General features: G+C 36.5%; 2 protein-coding genes across 11 annotated transcripts in view; both read left to right on the plus strand.

The window, feature by feature from the left end:
* Positions 1–852: 852 nt before the first annotated feature.
* Positions 853–7,059, plus strand: rer1 (retention in endoplasmic reticulum sorting receptor 1). Of its 3 annotated transcripts, none has more exons than XM_058784861.1 (8): positions 853–1,043; positions 3,045–3,130; positions 3,223–3,327; positions 3,522–3,621; positions 3,734–3,812; positions 5,170–5,305; positions 5,428–5,556; positions 6,610–7,059. In XM_058784861.1, exons 2-7 carry the CDS (start codon positions 3,050–3,052, stop codon positions 5,515–5,517), a joined length of 591 nt encoding a protein of 196 aa, XP_058640844.1. In that variant the 5' UTR covers positions 853–1,043; positions 3,045–3,049; the 3' UTR covers positions 5,518–5,556; positions 6,610–7,059. The 3 variants fall into 3 exon arrangements, with proteins under 3 accessions (XP_058640844.1, XP_058640846.1, XP_058640845.1); XM_058784863.1 differs by having other exon boundaries at positions 855–1,043; positions 5,428–5,482; XM_058784862.1 differs by lacking the exons at positions 853–1,043; positions 6,610–7,059 and adding an exon at positions 1,453–1,601 and having other exon boundaries at positions 5,428–6,603.
* Positions 7,060–8,431: 1,372 nt separating this feature from the next.
* aak1a (AP2 associated kinase 1a) overlaps positions 8,432–12,771 on the plus strand; it is a 60,383-nt gene continuing 56,043 nt past the window's right edge. For 2 of the 8 annotated variants that reach the window (XM_058784850.1, XM_058784849.1), the window contains exon 1: positions 8,440–9,400. In XM_058784850.1, coding sequence (XP_058640833.1) covers positions 9,247–9,400 — 154 coding nt within the window. In that variant the 5' untranslated portion in view covers positions 8,440–9,246. Of the gene's footprint in view, positions 9,401–12,771 lie in introns of all 8 variants that reach the window. The other 6 variants (XM_058784853.1, XM_058784854.1, XM_058784855.1 and 3 more) reach the window with 5 other exon arrangements.

Genomic DNA, 12,771 nt, shown 5'->3' on the forward strand with positions numbered 1-12,771 from the left:
GTGCTGTGAGGAGCAGCACGCGCAGCGATAGAGGAGCATTTCTATTGGCTGCAGTCTGAAGGTATTAAATGGCAAAAACGGCATTGTGCAGCGAACCATAAACACAGCGCTACGTTTATATGCAGAACTGGGATCGCTTTCATATTCTTTTGAATGGATAAAATATAGAAATCACTTCTAATCACTTCCCCCCCATTTCCAGCCCTGCCTGTAGGAGAAAAAAAAAACAATCCGTTCCCACGGGTTTGTAAACTGTACTCACGGATTCATGCAGCAAGCTCCTAGGTAGCCTATGTGTTAACGAATCATGCTGTATATTGTTTTATTGCATATTATTATGTGGAATAGGCCTACAGCAAATTGTAATGGACACGAGTTGGAATACAACGATTTAATAAGAAAGATGTGCGTCAAAATCTTGTTTAATTTGTGATCATCTTAGACTTGATTATTATTGTATAATAAACCTGGCATTGTGACTGACTTTGGAGTTATTTGTTACTCTTTTGTAAGTCGTTTTGAATAAAAGCTTCTTCTAAATGCATGTAACCTAAATATATAACAACAACAACAATAATAATAATAAAATAATAGTTATTATTATTATTTTAATTTATAGGCTAAATAAATGAGTGAGTAAAATGTTTGTCATACAATAATTGTATATACAGGGTGCGATTTGGGGAAAAAAGCAGAGGGGGGATGCTTTTGAAAACTTTTTTCTCTCTGCATAGGTGGCATTCCTCCAGGAGGGAACAGTTCATGTAAAGTCAGTGAAAGTGATTTTGTGCCTCTTTGAGATGGCACAATAATGCGCCTTTCCCAGAAAGAAACAAGCTCATCTACATCTTGAGTGAATGTCCAGCGCATATGGATTTGTGTGAGCAGAAGTGACTGTGTTTCAGTCCGGAGGTCCAGCACAGGGAGCGATGTGCTCCGCGCGCGGCTGGTGAGGTCTGATCTGATCTGATCCGCTGCGCTTAACACAAGCACTGACGTGTTCACAGAGCAGCAGCGCGAGAGTGACACAGCGGCACAACCGGGTAAGAGAAACACAATTCCTCTAATCTTACTGCTAGTCTGGCCCTCTCACAGGCACCGCGACTCCTCGAGTGTGTTAAGTGTCCGTCTAATGGTATCGTCCTCCAGCGGCATAACGATTGTAAAGTAATATGTTTTATAAGATGCAGTAAAAGGTAGTGCTAGCAAAGTTTACCCCTCAAACGCCTGCGTTCGGATTTCCCCGGAAGTGAGTTGTCCACTTTTCTGCGTGTCTGCTGGTCTTTGTAGTTTCTTCTCGATGTCTCCCAGGTTTAGGTTCGATTACACTTTCACATACAAAGACTACAACCCGTGTGTTTCCGCTTGAGGCAAATTGTTTCGTGGAGGAGGATGGGAAGTGTAGTTTACACGGAGTCGTCCGTATTTTGTATCAACAGAGAATACCTGATTTAAAAACTACAGTAACCAGCATGCTTTGCGCCTTAAAGGAATCATTCAGCTGCGGCTAACCACCGATGCTAAATAGCAAATTAGCTTACGAGGTCTGACTATTAGCCTTCTAGTTACGTTATTAGTGAGTTAATGAAATAAACGTTGAGGTAAGTGTCTGTTGCGCCATTTGACTAATGAGAACAGACTGAGAATAGCTGTGTACTGAAACTAAAGCTACTGTTCATTTGCATGCACTGTCCTGTTTTGTGTAAATGTCAGGAAATAGACACGTATCTGAATCGCAGGTTCTGCCCTACAATCACTATCGTTTTTTTTACATATACATAATATATGTTGGCTTTCACCAAATTGATGCGTTAGATTACGTAGAAGTGAGTGAAAGTTGAGGGAATGAGGCTGATGAGCTGCTTTGAGGCTTAAGTCTTTTGCAGATACACCAAACCGGTTCTTCATTCAGTTTATGTGCCGTTTTATTGAAGGTAATCTTAATTTGGGATGATTATTATACTCGAATAACCTCTTGGTTGTTTTTTGGACTTTGCCTCAGATTGCATGTGTAGGTTAGCACGCGGAGGCTTCCCCTGTTTTACGATCAGGAAAACAATCTCTTTAACGCACTCATAAGTCAATCGTATTTTATCATTGACGGAAATGTGCAAGAGGGTAGATCATTTAGTCAACAAATATGTTTGGATTTTAAACCCAAAATGTCATTTAACACCACCCATAACCCCGCCTGTGAAGTGTCATTCACTGAGAGTACAGAGCAAATCAGCTGATCCGAACAAGACGACAAAAAACCTTAAGGAATGTGTTATTTACTAAAATAATTGTTTTCAAAACTTATTTGATTCTGTTTAAACATCCAGAAGAGTCATAGCAAACCTTACACAATCCAATAGGGCAGTGAAGAAAAAAAAAAAGAAAATAATAAAATATACTGAACAAATGTCAAATTTTTCAGTAAGATCTTATTATATTCGTAATTGTGGGGGTGCATAGGAAGTGTATGAAGGATTATAGAAATGCATAAATAAAGGATTTACACTTAGGATTTTTGACAAAGGGTTGCTTTAAAACACTGCCTTAATTACACTTGTTTATTAAGAACATTTAGGAAATAAAGAGGATGCATTAAATCAGAGCTTTTTCACATCACATTTTTTAGATTTAAAACATTTTAATTTGAGGCTCCAAATAGCCTAATTTTGCTACAGTGTAGAAAGGAAAGCATCGGTTATAATTCTCCACGGTTTGAGCTTAAAACACTTTTAGAAACATAAATTAGGGTGGTGTAGCTCTTCAACACCATTACACGTTATAATATATCAAAAAACATGCTTAAGTAGACGACAGCGGGATGCGATTGGATTGTATAATTCTACTCCTGGATAGCAGAATGATTTGCATGCCGCTTTGAATAGAGATTTGTGCAGATAGTGAGCTCAACGATCAGATTTATATTGTGTTATATATCAGGGTAGATAGGTAGCAGTGTTTGCAATGCGATTTAACTGTAAATATAAAAACAGCATGTAAATATATTTCCATTTTCACTGAACACTTGGTACGTTGCTCTAAATTTACAGACAGAATGCCAGAAGGAGACAGTGCCGGTGAATCCATCCATGGGAAACCATCAGCGATCGGAAACTTCTTTAAACGGCTCGGGCAGGTCTGGCTCTTGGAAATGACTATTCGAGTGATTTTGAGATTGCAAGTCAGTGTTTTGGATAATCAGAACTACTATTTCTCTTTGAAATGCAGATTTATCAGTCATGGTTGGACAAGTCAACACCGTTCTCATCAGTCCGATGGGCAGCCACTCTTATTCTAACGGCCATATATATGATCAGAGTATATATACTACAGGTAAACCACCACGCTTTACAAATAATATCATTGCTTCTGTTTAGGAGCATTCACAAAATGCATCCGCTTTGGCATTATGGATACAGTTGTCATGCTGTTGTAGACTCATACGAATGTTCTTGTTTTGTAACTTGTGGATTTTTTGTTACAAAATGTGAATCAAATGTAATGAAACACTTGTGTCTTTTTATTAGGGGTGGTACATAGTCACATATGCTCTTGGGATCTACCACCTAAACCTCTTCATTGCGTTCCTCTCACCAAAAGTGGATCCCTCATTGCTTGATGATCCAGGTAGAACCGGGATTTAAAACCATCTTACTGTCCTCACTGATATTTGCATTATGGATGGAGATTTTATTTTTTTTTTTTCCTTTCTTTCTCCTAATCAATGTCTCCTCATTAGATGAGGGTCCAGCACTACCCACAAAACAGAATGAAGAGTTCCGGCCGTTCATCAGGAGGTTGCCAGAATTCAAATTCTGGTAAGTTGTCACATTATGGTGTTTAAATGAATAGTTCACCCAAAAATGAAAGATGTGTCATAATTTACTTGTTCCAAACCTGTATGAGTTGTTTTCTTCTGCTAAACACAAACAGTTGCTGGTAGCCATTCCATAGCATTTTTTTTTTAATGGCTACCAGCACCAGTTTGGTTACCGACGTTAATCAAAACATCTTGGTGTTTAACAGAAGAAAGAAATTCATACAGGTGGGGAAAAACACAAGGGTCAGTAAATGATGACGAAATGTTTGTACTTGATGAGTAGAGAATAATGAGTACATCAGTTTGATCCAGTGACGAGCAGAAATGATAAATGCTGTGATTTTTACTCTGTGAAAAACATGGACGGAACCACAGAATACAGTCATAAAAATTGAATTTTTTCTGTATAATGCAGAATGTAACAAAATTTGGATGAATACATTAGAAGTAGGGCTGTATGTTCTGCGTGTCTTTGTGTGAATGAGTGGCACAGTTTTACAATAAACTGTGACTGAAATCTATTATTATTTTAGAGTAGAATGTACTCTTCAAAATAACAATAATAAAAATACAGTTCATTAAAACATTTTTCATTCAAGCAGCATTTTTTGGCAAAAAATAAGAATTGTTCAAATTGAATTAGAATTTATTTTAAACGATTAATTGTTGTATAATAATTTGTACTCCTAAAACGCATAATTCATCGTAAAACAGAATTTATGAAAAAAAAAAAAATTTAATTATGAAATGAAATTATGAAGTTATTAAATTGTTAAAGTTGTTTTAATTCAATTGATTAGACCTCTTTCTTATTATAAAAATTGAACTCAGCCATTAAAACCGAATCCAGAAAAACAATTCAATAGAAAACACATTATGTAGGAAGAAATAAAACTTATTTCAGTGGGTGGCAATATACAGCTGATCTAAAAAATTCTTTTAAAGATGCATGTACAATATTGCCACAGTAAATGTAACATTTATTTGACACAATCGCTACTGAAATAACTTTGAAAATAAAGAAAACATTTTATTTGGCAATTGCGTTGTTTTGCATTGGTAACAAGCCTCTATCTTTGACGATTGCAAAACTTTCAAGTAGATATTCTCTTGATTTGTGTGAGTGCAATAATTGATAATGTGATAAAACGTGATTAAACGTTTACCCATTATAATGCAGCCCTAGCCTCAGTTCAGTCAAAATAAAAGGAGGACTTCTCAGCAAATTCAAGATTAGATTGATTGTGTTTTCAAAGACTCCTGGATTTCCTTGATGTTCACGTTACATAAATGTGTTGTATATTCCCTCCGAGTGCGTTGATTTCTGTGTGCGTTGTTTTTGGTTGATGTTTCAGGCATTCAGCGACGAAAGGCATCGTCATCGCTATGATTTGCACATTCTTCGAAGCCTTCAACGTGCCAGTGTTCTGGCCCATCCTCGTAATGTATTTCATCATGCTGTTCTGCATCACCATGAAACGGCAGATCAAGGTTCGGCAGTGGAAGCTTTTCTTTACCAGCTATTTTAGTTCACAAAGCTGAGTTATCAAAACATAGCTTTTCATTTGCATTGAAACTGAAGTTCTTTGACATTGTTTGTGTTTCCTCTGCAGCACATGATCAAGTATAGATACCTGCCCTTCACACATGGGAAGAGGACTTACAGAGGCAAGGAAGACTCAGGGAAAACCTTTGCTAGTTAAAATTCCCCTTCCTGAAATTAAAGTTATTGATGAAGAATGGTGCGTAAAGGGGGTTGAGGTTTTTTTTTTCTCTTTTGCTTTTTCTTTTTCCGAGTAAAGAAAAGCCAAGCCTGTTGAAAATTTTGAGCGACATTGATACTGTAATGCTGCCTTTAAGCGTTTGGGGTTTGGGCCTTTGAGAAATGCTGTTGAGAGCTTTTACACTGGCAAATTTTAATATATTTGGACAACTAAGTATGAGATTTGACTCTTTATTTTCTCAGTGGTCCCCATTCTTCTTCAAACCTAGAGGATTTGATAGACCGTCTTCTCCAGTATAGATTTTAAAATGGTAGTTCGCATGAAAATGCTAATTTTTCAATCATTTACCCACCTTTGTGTCATTTTCAATCAATATGGCTTTTTTCAGTGGAAAACAATAGATGATGATGTTTAGCGGAATGCACGTACTGTAATTTTCCATAGCTTTACTGTTATGGAAAATAGCAGCATGAATGGAAATGAATATATGAATAGCAGCATGAAAAATCGTATTGGTTTGGAATTAAAAGAGTGTGAGAAGTGAACTACTACATGATTATTTACAAACATGGGAATATAATATAAAATAGCGGGAAGAGTTGTCATTTGTATAATTAATATTGATGGGGAAAAAGCCTATTTCATCATTTTATGACCCCCATGATGAGAGAGAGCGTTTAATATTCATACCGTGCTACATTTGGTGTCCTCCATAGTTAATATCATTAGATTCAGTATTCAGATGAAAGCAAGACGCTTCCACGAGAGCAGAGAGTTAGTGGAGTTCCATCTTGCCACATGTTAATATTTGCCTTTTATGAACATTTGTAATTCTCTTAATGTGCTGTAGCATTGTATTTAATTTTTGTACATAGTTGCCTACCTTAATCACTTCCATCAGTGCTGTTTGTAAGTTATTCTTCAGTAGTTTAAAACCCCCTCACCTTGTACATCAGGTTTTTTAAAGCAAGCGTGCATTCCATTAAAATAGTATGATACAAAAATATTGGCTGTATGTTTTTATCGTTTAAGCATTCCCAGTAAAAACTTTCTCTCTTTTTTCTTTTACAGAGGAAACATAAAGTTGAGTGCTTTAACTATTACAAATGGATCGAGAGGGTTGAAGTTTTTTTTTTTTTTTTTTTTTTTTGTGCTGGGCCATAACTACTAGTATAGATTTTTTTTTTTAAAAGGCAAATGGAAAGAACTTCAATAACTTCAATAATCATTGGAGATGAGATACATTTTCTTATTAAAGTGTTTTTTTTTTTTTTTTTTTTTTGGAGGGGGAGATATATATATATTAAAATGTATAGTTTTTTTTTTTTTTTTGGACAATGGCATTTTTACTGTATTAAATTAATCTTCATCAAAACAAAATAATAGATTTGTTAATTCCTGATTAAAGACATTGCATGTTTTAGGTTTTCTTGTGCTGCTGGTTAAGAGAAAACAAGATGATTTTAATAACTAAGTGTAAATTTTTCACTCCAAATGCTATTAAAAGGCTGTGTCCCTTCACTGCTCATTACTTTTTTATTGTTTAATTTTAATTATAAATGAATTGAGGTGGATCGATAATGATTTTTTTAACAATGTCCTTGTTAAACAGTAAATAATGCACAATTACATGTAGCTAGCCCTAAACCAAACCCTAACCCTATAATAAATGCATAATATTACTATAATTATACTGTAACAAGGAGACCTTCGAAAATAACATGTAACCATAATTCTACAGAAAACTATCTTTGGGTTAGTCAGAAACGAAGATAAGGTAAAATGTAATGGTGCATACAAATATTAATTTGTAATGCACAGAGAAGATCTATAAGCTTTTTTTTTTTTTAGTGCTGAGATAAACACCATCTTACAACATTTACATTTGCAAATATGCTACAGAAGCTCCAAAAAGACACTTCCACTTAAAAATGCAGGAATGACATTGCATTAGATAGCAAAACATCAAACCAGCTGGCATCTGCAAACATATGATGCTTGAGCTTTTCTCAGTGTTATCTTTATTCTGAACAGTAAGGGAGGGTGGGATAAGATGTGTCGGCCGTAGTTGTCATGCAATGACATATTTAGAAAAAGTCCATCATACAAGCCCACAGCTGACTGAGTAGCAAGTGATAAACATTTTAAAAGCTAAATGTGTTTGGCATGACAGCGAACGAGTTAACAAATATAAGTATAAAAAAATATATAGGAATAAATAAGTGGATGTAACAGTCAGCCAGAAAAACAAGTAATCTTTAAATGAAAAATAAATAATATAAAACATGTCCTCACTTGTACTTGTAATAGTTTTTTTCTTAGTAGGAAATCCGAGTACTTTTTAAGAAGAAGTGTAAGTTTTTTTTCTTCTTCAAAATGTCATGTTTAATTCAATTGGTAAATTCTTGTTTCTTTGTAATTGTTTGTGAAACGCATTATCAATTTCTGAATGAAAACTCTTTCTACACCAATGTTTTTGTGCACTTCCAGACTTCGTTTTGTGGTGTTGTAGAGAAAGATGTTTTCCTGTAGGGGGCAGCAATGTCACAGCAATCGTGTCGTTCTGGCAAATGCATGTAAATAATACGTTTATTCCATTATTATATTCTCATAAATTTGACGACAATTAAGTCATTATATTTCAAATTTGATATATGTGACCCTGGACCACAAAACCGGTCAAAAGGTTTAGGAGGATAGGACATGGCTGAGATACAACTATATAGAAATCTGGAATCTGAAGGTGCAAAAAAAATGGAGAAAATCGCCTTTGAAGTGGTCCAAATGAAGTTCTTGGCTATGCATATTACTAATCAAAAATTAAGTTTTGATATATTTACAAAATATCTTCATTTTTGGCATAAAAGAAAAATCGGTAATTTTGACCCATGCAGTGTATTGTTGGCTATTGCGACTTAAGACTGGGTTTGTGCTCCAGGGTCACATAATATGCCAAAATTTGATTTGATGTTATAACAATAATTCTGCGGCGTGTTATCAAGCCTGGTGGCTGTAATCGGAAGCGTCCCCGCTGACGTCACCGCGTACCGTGGAACTACAACTACCGGAGCGTCACGAGCGAGTCCGTGCTCACGCGCGCTTTAACGTTACCCCTCTTCTCAACCGGTGCATGGCTGCTCTCCTAACTTAACCCCGTCAGCCGGCGATGAGCGAACGCTATCACTCGCGCACTTTTCTCCAGGAAAACCCCGTCGAACCGGCTGTTTCCCTGCGTATCCGTTGCACTTCCGGGTTTCGAGCAAGCGTCTTTTCCTGAGGATCAGCTGTGAAGATTGAATGAGCAAACGGAGAGGAGCGAGCGACTCCTGAAGGCTGTGCTCCCGGTAATCGCAGCGCACGATTAAAGACAGCGTGGCAGGAGGGTTCCCGGATAAAGCTGCTGCCACTCATCTCATCTCTTATGAAAAGCTGCTGTTATAATAATGAAGATATGTCAATGGTGACTCATCCTGCCGCTCTGATATAATACGCTTCCTTCGTATGAGTTGTTTTGGATCTCTGTAACACTTGGTTGATATTGTGATGAAGGTCCGCTGAGCTCGGAGTCTCCATCTGGACTGTGTTATATTGAGAGATTCTCGCGCTTTTCTGTATTTTGCGCATCCCACCGGCTGGAGAGCGACGCGCACGCGAGAGCCGGACGGTTTTTCATGATTTAATGAGTATTAAAGTGTTGCCGGTTGGACAATGAAGAAGTTCTTCGATACCCGTCGGGAGCTGGTGAGCTCTGGACCCGCGTCTGGAGCCGCTGCGGGGGGCGGCGCGGGGTCCGGCGCGTTTATCGGACGCGTTTTCTCCATCGGACGATATCAGGTGACCGTGGAGGAGACTGTGGCGGAGGGTAAGCGACTTTATGCGTTCAAACAGCAAATGAAATATTTGTGCTTGGGATGCTTTTATGACTAATAAAACAAATAAATAAATAATGATGCCTTATTGACGCCTCTGGCGTCACTCCTCTCAATCGTGCGTCATCTGAATATTTGCTGACTGCATGAAGTGAGGCGAGCTGCCTCAGCAGAGGGCTGCTTTCATTTTTAACACCAGAATTAAATTTGGTGATCATTTGCCAACCCTCATTGTGCTGCGAGCCTGCATGACCCTAGATTCTTCTGTGGAAGTCAAAAGGAGATGTTTAGCAGAATGTCAAAGCTGCTCTTTTCCACACAGGAGCCTAGAGACGGCAAGCTCCAAAAGTGACAAATGCAGCCATAAAAGTTACATTAAAGTAAATCAAATGATTCGTGAATATGTTTTACAAATGTTCTGAAATCACGTGTTAATTTTAGCGAGGAACAGTTTATAATTTAAATCGTTATTCATTGAAGATCTTGCCCTAAGCCTAACCTGACAGCAGCAGGTTTGACATGATGCCAAACTGTATTGATCCATATTTATGTGTCTTTTGATCATTAAAGCAAGCGATAATAACTTTCATAATTTACTCACTTTAATGTTGTTTCAAACCCAATTTCTGGGTTATTATTATTATTATTATTATTATTAGTGCTATCAAGCGATTAATTGCATTCAAAATAAAGGTCCACAAAACCAGTCTTAAGTAGCACAGGTATATTTGTAGCAACAACAATACATTGAATGGGTCAAAATGATAGATTTTTCTTTTATGCCAAAAATCATTAGTATATTAAGTAAAGATCATGTTCCATAAAGATATTTTGTAAATTTTCTACTGTAAATATATAAAAACGTCGTTTTTGATTAGTAATATGCATTGCTAAGAATTCATTTGGACAACATTTAAAGTGATTTTCTCAATATTTAAATTTTTTTGCACCCTCAGATTCCAGATTTTCAAATAGTTGTATCTCAGCCAAATATTGTCATATCATAACGAACCATACATCAATGGAAAGCTTATTTATTCAGCTTTCAGATTATGTATAAATCTCAATTTTGAAAAATTGACACTTAAGACTTAAGGTTTTGTGGTCCAGGGTCACACATGTGTGTGTGTACTGTGTATATTTATTATGTATATATATATATAAATACACACACATGCACGTATTTAAGAAAAATAAGTTATGTTTATATTTTAAATATATTTATATATAATATAAATTATAAAAAAGTGAATAGAAATATACATAATACATACTTTCAAAATATATGCTGTATGTGTGTGTATTTACATATACATAATACATATACACAGTACACACACACACATATTATGTAAACAACTTTTATTTTGAATTATTATTCAGCCATTTTAGATCATATTTATGCTTTTGTAGTATGGAAAAGAGCATTGTAAACATTCTACATGACACCTAATTTCATATTCAACAGAATAAAGTAAGTCATACAGGTAGAATGACATAAATGTGAGCATATGACAACAGTAATTGCTTTAAAACTGTGTGTTTCCCAGGGTTTCTGTAACTTACGTGCAGCACATTGTGCTTCTGGAGCTGAGCATGTGGAAAGTTCTGAATGCACAGGATGCATTACATGAGTCATCAGCTTTAGGTCTCTTAAGCAGATTTGGAGTCATTCCCCCGCTGATGCACCGAGATGTCAGCAGAGGAGTCCTAATAGGGTCTTAATCAGGGTATCGTAACTCAAAACTGGTTATGGCGTGAGAGAAATTTTAAGCTACATCTTAGCGTTACGGCTCACAATGTAAAGTCAGACAATGTTATCAAAGCTGAGAGAGTAAAGCGGCTGTCATGTGTGCATGTCATGACCTCCGTGCAGAGAGAGTTCTGAATGCATTACACAACTCTTTATTGCCTGTAAGCACATTTGGAGTCGCTGTGTCTCATGGGAGACCCGAAGCATCCTCCTCTTTTTTTTTCTTCTTTTTTTTAAATGTAGGGAAAGTCTGATATGTAAGTATGACATGATATTTTTATATTTTGCCATAGAATATGTTTCTGTTGGAAGCATAGCTGTTGACTGTGGAGAGCAATGCATTGTGATTTCCTTACATACTTGCACTTTATGACCACGTTGACTTGATCTACTTCTCATGAAATTTGAACTGGTACTTTTGTACATCAACAAAACAGGGCTTTTTAAAATCTGCCTTTGATTTTGAGTACATTTCAAGCTTTTCATGGACATTTAGAGACATCTTTTAAAGGGATAGTTCACCCAAAAATGAGATTTCTGTCATTTACTCACCCTCAAGTTGTTCAAACCCATAAGAGTTTTATTTATATTCAGAACAGAAATGAAGATTTTTTTTATATTCTCTCATGATTTTTGACCAATGAGGTTTGTTCTCATCAAGCAAGCACGGTTGAGCTTCTGTTTACCATATTTGTTGAGTTTTTGTTTTTTTATGTTTATATGTTAATAAAAGCCTAAATGAATCTGTTCATCATATAAAGCAATCATATTTCTTCAGAAGACTAATTAAACCACTTAATTCGTATGGGTAAAAACGGGGGGGGGGGGGGATCTCCTCAACCACCACCAGTGTGCAGCATCCACCTGGATAATAAAGATAACTCGCATGTATTCAAGATGTAAGAACAATATTTTATTACTTTTAACTGGATGGTAACACCACATGACATTTTTACTAATTAAATTGATTTTTTTTTTGAAAACCGTGTGAGTACAAAATAATATATCTTGGAACTAACCTAGATTTTTTTTTTTTTTTTTTGTGGACAAATTTAGTTTCTAAAAACATTTAATAGTTGAAAGGCAGAAAATGCACTGTATTTCAGTCCTTCACATTTGTTCCAGAAGAGTTTAGGAAACCTAACACAACAGCTGAACTGTGAATGATTTCAGCTGGCTCTTCTGAATAGCATCCAACCCTGTGCTCATGGCAGTGGGCCACCTTAGTACAGTGGCCGGTTATGCTGTCTAAGCCAGATTTTGTCAAGGAAAAACTGTCAAGGTCTAGAGGCTTTGACCTTGAAGCACAACTCACTGAATGTTTGACTTCAGCCTAGTCATTCAGATTAGTTTATGAGGCCTTCGAGCTTTATCTCAATGCTGTTAAACCATTACATCACTGACTCAGTCAGGCTGTCACCTTTCACTCGCTAAAAGACTGAAAGGAACATTTTTGAAGTTCCAACGAACACACACGCATACCCACACCCACACACATGCATGCATGCGCATGCACTGTAGGCCAGAAACCTTCCAGGTAAATGCAGACACGCATGTTTGGCCAAACTCAAACTTCTTATTCAGGTAACTATTTATGAACCGGTCAACAGT

This window comes from Onychostoma macrolepis, chromosome 08, assembly GCF_012432095.1.
Source record: "Onychostoma macrolepis isolate SWU-2019 chromosome 08, ASM1243209v1, whole genome shotgun sequence".
NCBI classification, from domain to species: Eukaryota; Metazoa; Chordata; class Actinopteri; order Cypriniformes; family Cyprinidae; genus Onychostoma; species Onychostoma macrolepis.

Bases quoted from the DNA above. Each gene is read 5' to 3' on its own strand.
- rer1 (XM_058784861.1), top strand. From the start codon at position 3,050: ATGCCAGAAGGAGACAGTGCCGGTGAATCCATCCATGGGAAACCATCA. The intron at 3,328-3,521 runs GTAAACCACCAC...TCTTTTTATTAG, and splicing joins TCAGAGTATATATACTACAG to GGGTGGTACATAGTCACATA. The intron at 3,622-3,733 runs GTAGAACCGGGA...TCTCCTCATTAG, and splicing joins CTCATTGCTTGATGATCCAG to ATGAGGGTCCAGCACTACCC.